Source organism: Otolemur garnettii, unplaced genomic scaffold (assembly GCF_000181295.1).
Source record: "Otolemur garnettii isolate 467f Iridium unplaced genomic scaffold, OtoGar3 scaffold00172, whole genome shotgun sequence".
Taxonomy (NCBI): domain Eukaryota; kingdom Metazoa; phylum Chordata; class Mammalia; order Primates; family Galagidae; genus Otolemur; species Otolemur garnettii.
Genome location: NW_003852567.1, coordinates 129,039 through 136,026, shown reverse-complemented (window position 1 = coordinate 136,026; position 6,988 = coordinate 129,039). Strand labels below are relative to the sequence as shown.

The 6,988-nt window shown below is 52.4% G+C and overlaps 1 protein-coding gene across 1 annotated transcript in view; it reads left to right on the top strand.

Moving 5' to 3' along the window:
• The window catches only part of GLIPR2 (GLI pathogenesis related 2), a 22,743-nt gene that overhangs the window by 10,619 nt on the left and 5,136 nt on the right, over positions 1–6,988 (top strand). Inside the window, exons 2-4 of the mRNA XM_012811699.2 lie at positions 1,424–1,532; positions 1,886–1,989; positions 4,401–4,478. Of these exons, the coding sequence (XP_012667153.1) occupies positions 1,424–1,532; positions 1,886–1,989; positions 4,401–4,478 (291 nt within the window). The remainder of the gene's footprint in view (positions 1–1,423; positions 1,533–1,885; positions 1,990–4,400; positions 4,479–6,988) is intronic.

The following is a 6,988-nucleotide window of genomic DNA, read 5'->3' as shown; positions in this document are numbered from 1 at the left end:
TGAGGCAAGAGAATCGCCTAAGCCCAAGAGTTGGGAGGTTGCTGTGAGCTATGATGCTACTGGCACTCTACCGAGGGCAACAAAGTGAGACTCTTGTCTCTAAATGTATTCATTCCATCCTGACAGCCCTAAGTCTTAGCTCATTCCAGTACCAACTAAATCAGATATGGATGAGACTCAAGGCACAATTCTCCCTATGCCACCAGCTGTGGGCCTGAAATCACAACAGGTTGTCTACTTCCAAATACAATGGTGAGATAGGCATAGGATAAACATTCCCATTCCAAAAGGGAGACATAGGTAAGAAGAAAGGAGTAACTGGTCCCAAGTAAGTCCAAAGTCCAACAGGGAAAACAACATTACATTTTAGGGCTGGAGAATAATCTCCTTTGACTCTTATCTCCCACCTTCTGGGCATGCTGGGAGGGGGGTTGGGTCCCCCAGGCCTCAGGCAGCCCCACCCCTGTCATTTTGCTGGGCTTAGTTGGGTGCTTTAGTGCCCTGCAGTTGGAGTCTCAGGATTGCAGCTCTCCTAGGCAGGTGTTATACAGTGACAGCTCTACAGTTCCGGGTCTTTGGGGTGGCCCTCCTTCCACAGCTCCACTGTTTATTGCCCTAGTGAGAACCTTGCAATGCTCTGCTCCTGTGGGGGGTTTCTGCCTGGGCCCCCAGGCTGTCCAGTGGGATGGTGCCCACCACACAGAGGGCAGATCTTCCCCACATAGTCCTCAGCAGTCTCCGCTGGAAACACCTGCACAGACACTCAAAATAATGCCTTACCATCTCCAGGTCTTCCTGACTCCAGTTAAAGTCACATCTAAAGTTAGCCGTGTCACTCCACTTCCCCAGTGCTGCCCTTCCCTCACCCTCTTGGTCATTGCCCCTCCATTTCCGTGGTTTCAGTGTGGGCACCTTCCCCCTGCCAGCTGCCTGTTTCTGGATCTCCCAGCTTTAGTGCCTTCTGGTCCCCATTGCCCACCATGGGTCCACGCTGAGTGCCCTTGCATGTTTCCTCTCAGAAGTCCTGTTGGCGACAGTGCCAACCCGAACCTGCTGTGCGCCTCCAGTGCGCCCTCCACGCGCAGCCTGCCCGCCTTTCAGAACCAGAGCTCAACAGCTCGCTCCCTAAGCCCATTCAGGGGCTTGAGTTGCGTCAGATAAAGACCCTGATGCCTCACAAGGTCCTTAAGGGCCCACATCATCCACCAATCCCGGCAGAGCTGGGAAGGCAGCAGTGGGTGGAGGCAGGTTCAGCCGCAGTGCGGGCCACTGGGCTGGGGGCTGGGGGTGCCGGTGTTGGAGGGGAGCAGCAGCCCACCCACACAGCTTGGGCTTTGAGCGAAGTTGCTCTGAAGCGTGCCATTATACTCTCCATCGGTCTTTTCTCTGTACTGAGCCCTTCTCCATCTTGCAATCATTCCAGCTTCCAAGCAGTTTCATAACGAGGTCCTGAAGGCCCACAATGAGTACCGACAGCAGCACGGTGTCCCCCCTCTGAAGCTCTGCAAGAAGCTCAGCCAGGAAGCCCAACAGTGAGTCCTCCCAGCACACCTGGTGACACGGGCCCTTCCCAGTGCTGCTGCTGCACTCACTCTGAGAGGAGTCCTGGGTGGTTGGAGGGACTCGGGTTTGGGGGTCAGTTATAGCCAACCATGAATAACCACTCTGCTGCTCATCTAGGCAGGTCCCTTTGTTCCTCTGAGCCTCGCTTTGCTCCTCTGTAAAGGGGCTGTTGGGAGGCTCAGAAGCATGTAGCTACAGTGTGCCTGTTTTCTTCTGCAAGCCCCGTGGGGGGAAGGAAGCTCAGCCACACTGGCTTGGGGGTTATACTTGGGGGGTTCCCTGGGCTGCACCCATCCTGAGGAAGCTGTGTGGACCCTGGCAGGTATTCCGAGGCCCTGGCCAGCACGAGGATCCTCAAGCACAGCCCTGAGTCCAGCAGAGGCCAGTGTGGGGAGAACCTGGCATGGGCATCCTACGATCAGACAGGTGGGTGTTTCTCTCAGCTCCCTCCCCTCTGCTGGAGCTGGACCTAGACTGGGCTTCCCCAAGCCCCTCCCAGCCCCAGTGCCCTCCTTAGTTTAGCTGTGGGGTAGAACAAATTCCAGAAAGGGAAAGGAAACTCAGAGCTCTCTGAGTCTGCTCTCTGGCTGACTTTAGTTCACCACAAGGTCTCTGATGGCTGGCTCAGGGCCAGGCCTGTGCCGGGTGCCAGGGACACAGAGATGAATCAGACAGACCGGCCCTATAGAGCTCCCAGGCTGAGGAGTAGGGGTGGGAGAGACAGACTGAGTAGGTCCAAAGTTGTAGCCTGATTCTGTGGACACCAAAGCATCTCCAGCTACTAAGAAAATTTACTTTCCTTACATTTTTCTAATTTTTTTAAAGTGTTAATGTATTACTTTTTAGCTAGAAAAAAGCAGAAGAGACTTTTCCATTTGAGGAAAAAAACATAATGGGAAAGAAAATTCCTCCATCCAAGGTCTCAGTCTGGAATGACCTCACCGCACTGACCCAACATTCTTGGGCTTCCTGGCTGTAATAGCCCTGAAGTGGCTTTTTAGGAAGAACCCTGGGAAGAGCTATCTAGATCTCTGACAGTTTCTCCAAACCCCAGCGGGAGAATGACTCACTCCCTCCCTGACCTCACTGTCCCCAGGAATTCACAGGGAAAGCCCTGAGTCCTCTCAGAGCTTCCCTGGCACAGTTGAGCCAGGGCTTCCTTGCAGCGTGGCCCCTGGTGCCCCTCTGAAAGAGTGGTGGGCATGTTCCTGAGGAAGGTAGCAGCTCCCCTTCCCAGACCCAGGTGGTAGCCCTGGATGAGCCCCAGGAGAAGGGCAAGGGGTGAGAAAGAGGAGAGTTGGGGAGCGTGGTCCACCCTGGCCTTGTACTGGCTCAATGAGGAGCCTTAAGCAAGTAACTTCCCTCTTTGGTGTCTACAGAGGGGACTGGGGAGATGATTGCTAAGACAGTGCTTCCCTACTTTGACTGCACATTGCAATCTTTTGTGGAGCTTTGAAGAAAAACCAGTGCCTGGCCAGGTCTGTCCTCCAGAGATGCTGACACAGTTGGTTTGAGGAAGGACCTGGGCATTCCTGGTTTTTAAATGCTAAGGCTAATGTGTGTGAACCGTGTAGCAGGAGCAGCACCTGGGGACACAAGGGCACAATCACAGGGTCCTCCCTAGAGCTACTGAAATCAGAGTCAGTATTTTGACAAGATCCCCAGGTGATTCATGCACACATTAAATTTTGAGGCTTACTGCTCTGATGTTCAAGGCTCCCAGATCTGGCTCTGAGACCAGCAGCTTCCAGGGAACTGCTTTCTCATATCACCACCTGTGGGCCCATGGATGCTCCGGGTGAGAGCCCTCCTGCCTGCAGTAGAGACCTTTGGCTTGCCAACCCAACTGTCTTTTCTTCAGTGCCTACTGCAGGAGCCACAATTGGGGTGGGGTGAAGGCTAAGTCTCCCAGAAACTCTGAGCATCATTAGAAGACCTGTGAACTGGCTCAGCACCTGTGGCTCAAGTGGCTAAGGCACCAGCCACATACACCTAAGGTGGTGGGTTCAAATCTAGCCCGGGCCTGCCAAACAACAGTGACAGCTGCAACCAAAAAAAAAAAAAAAAACATAGCCAGGTGTTGTGGCAGGCGCCTGTGGTCCCAGCTACTTGGGAGGCGGAGGCAGGAGACTCGCTTGAGCCCAGAAGTTGGAGGTTGCTGTGAACTGTGATGCCATGGCACTCTACCCAGGGGGACAGCTTGAGGCTCTATCTCAAAAAAAAAAAAAGAAGAAGAAGAAGAAGACCTGTGAACTGGGTGAGGGGAAGAGCACAACTACAATAGGGACCTTACCTAGCAAAAACAATGTAACCTAATTGTAACCTCATGAAAGAAAAGTGGAAAGAAGAAAGGAGGGGAGGAAGGAAGGAAGGAAAGAAAGAAGGTGAGGAAGGAAGGAAAAGAAAAGAATGAAGAGGAAAGAAGGGAGAAAGGAAGGGAGGAAGGGAATGAAGGAAGAAAGAGGAAAGAAGGGAGAAAGGGAAGGAGAGGAGGGAGGCCGGCCCTTGAAGTACATTTTTGACCTTCTGGTTGTACAGAGGCCCAGAGAGGGGAAGGCCTAGCCTAAGACTACACAGCGAGTCAGTGGTGGGTGTTTGGGGGATACAGGTGGAGGTTCCCTGACCCAGCTCAGGGCTCTCCCAACCCCCAAGAGGCTCAGTCTTCAGCCTGGACATGCTAGGAGTCTACAAGGAGCATCCAAGATGTTTCAGTCCTAAGTGCTTTATCAGACACCTCCTGCAGGATGGGTGGTTTGGGGTTGATGGGAGAAGATGCAGGGAATAGGGAGTGGGTGAACTTTGCTGCTGAGTTTTAGAAAAATGTCATTTCCATACAGGAAAGGAGGTGGCTGATAGATGGTACAGCGAGATCAAGAACTACAACTTCCAGCAGCCTGGCTTCACCTCGGGGACTGGTGAGTGACAGAGTCTCACCAGCGACCAGCCCTGGGAAGTTCTATATCTTCCATATTTTTCTAGATTAAACTTGCCCAGAAGGCAAAGCTCTCCTTTCCCCAGTACCTCCCCAGCACTCCTAAGCCCCCCTCCATCTGAGAGCCCAGTAGGACTGAGTCCTGCCTGCCAGCTCAAGGCTCTGCACTTAGAGGTGTGTTATAGGAGACTGGGTTTTAAAAGCCACTTGGGGTTTCACTCCTGCATCGTGCCTCAGCACCTTTAGCTGGTCGCCCTGTTGCTAGTCTTGCTCCCTCCAACCCATCCTTTCAGCAGCCAGAATACTTCTATCCCCTGTGCTGTGGTGCTCTCCTGATTAAACTGCTGTGGCTCCCTGAAGCCGTCAGGAAAGGGCCTCCCTCTGTACCCCTCACCCTTCCCCTGATGCTTCCTACCCTCAGCCTCCCCGCATTCTTCCTTCCCCTTTTCACCATAGTTTGTGGTTCAGGTGAGCTTGAGATGCAAAAAAAACTAAATCTAGGCTTAGCTCTGGGAATATTTGCTGTGTGAGCTTAGGTCAGTTCTTGTCCTTCCCTGTCTCCAAGGGAGAGGGACAAAATGGTGGCCTCTCAGGGACATTTTGAGAATTGGTGGTTCAGTGCAGAGAGGAGCCTTCCATGGGGCCCAAGCTTTTCTCTCTGCCTCCTCCATGTCAAGGGGGAACTCCTTAGCTGACTTGGTGCCCCAAGCAGCCACTCGGTGCCCTAGGGCTCCTCTTGCCCCTGTGCTATCCTCACCCACCCCTTGTCTTTCCTCAGAACTGACTCAGACTTCAACTGGGGCCCAGGACAGCATCAGAAGGGGGTGTGAGTTTCTCTGAGCAGAAGGCCCTAGAGAAACTGAGAAAGGGGTTCTGTGCCACCACACTCCTCCACCCCATCCCTGCCCCACCCACAGGTAGAGCCACTTGTGGCTTCCACCTTCTGAAGGACTGCTTCAGAAGCAGGAAGTGACACGTTCTCAGAGCCAGTCACCATTTCCTGTCGATTGCTGCCTGCCCTTTTTGGGCAGGGATCCTTGTAGCTGTGTGTATAGGGCTCCAGGCACAGGGAGAAGCATCTGCTGAGGCAGTTTCCTCTCAGTGACCTGCTGCAGGACTCCAGGCCTGGGAGCAGGAGGCTGCTCTCCGCGAGGACTGCTGATGCTGGGCAGTGGTGCTCGGGGCAGGGAGCGGTAACAACCTCCCACCAGTGAGTAAGGATGTGTAGCAGAGCCTTGCTTTCTTTTGATAAATATCAGCGTCCAGAAGATGTTTTATTTCATAGCTTCTGGATTTGCCTTAGCCATGAGCAAGATTCTTGAGCAATCAGATATGTGTCAGAGTGAGTTGTCAGCGCTGCCCCTGTGTGTGCACACCAGTCCATGTCTGTGAGGTGCCACCATACCCACTGCTGCGCAAGCCTCACAACACCATTTCAAAGTAGAGCTTTGTTCTACCCATTTTGTAGAGAAGGAAACTGAGGCCTGCAAAAGAAAAGGGCTTTTTCTCATGCTTTCTGTCCCTAATCTGATGCTTTTTCTGTGGCCCCTGCTCCAAGGTGGGAATCTCAAAAAAGTCAGTTACCACAAATGGGGCTCAACTTTTCCTGATTGCTGACCGCCTGTTTCACCCATCGCCTCTAAGGAGGAAAACCCTAGGGGCAGCTAGCCCTGAGCTCATGGGCAATGCCTTTGACAGGCTGACCCTAAGACCAGAGTAGAGCTTTGCATGGTTTCATAATTGAGACTTTCATGACCCTGAAAGATCTTCAGGCCCACTCTGTCTTAGCCTCCCCCAGGCCCTGTCCTCAGCTTCTTCTTGCTGCAGTTTTTCAGGGGTCCCCTGACCTGCGTCCGCATTGCAGGGGAAAGGGCCTTTGAAATATCCTGTAATCTATCCCTACCCTGGGCCTGCATCTTTTTTCTTTTTCTTTCTTTTTTTGAGACAGTTTCACTCTGCTGCCCAGGCTAGAGTGCCATGGTGTCAGCCTAGCTCACAGCAACCTCAGACTCCTGCGTTCAAGCGAGTCTCTTGCCTCAGCCTCCCGAGTAGCTGGAATTACAGGCGCCTGCCACAATGCTGGGCTAATTTTTCTATTTTTAGTAGAGACAGTCTTGCTCAGTGTACTCCTAAGCTCAAGAGATCCTTCCATCTTGGCCTCCCATAGTGCTAGGATTATAGGCATGAGCCACCACACCTGGCCCTTAATATTTCTATTTTTAGTAGAGACAGAGGCAAACTCTTGCTCAGTGAACTCCGAAGTTCAAGCGATCCTCCCACCTTGGCCTCCCATTGTGTTAGGATTACAGGCGTGAGCCACCGTGGGCCAGCATCTTCTGATGGATATCACTGCTCTCTCCTGCTGTGTGCTGAGTGGAGAGAAATGATTCCTTAATTACTTTGACATATTTTGTTTAAATGGGTAGGTTTGTTTACTTATTCTGAATGAATAGTAGTTTTACATGATATGAAAACTGAACACTTGATAAGGGG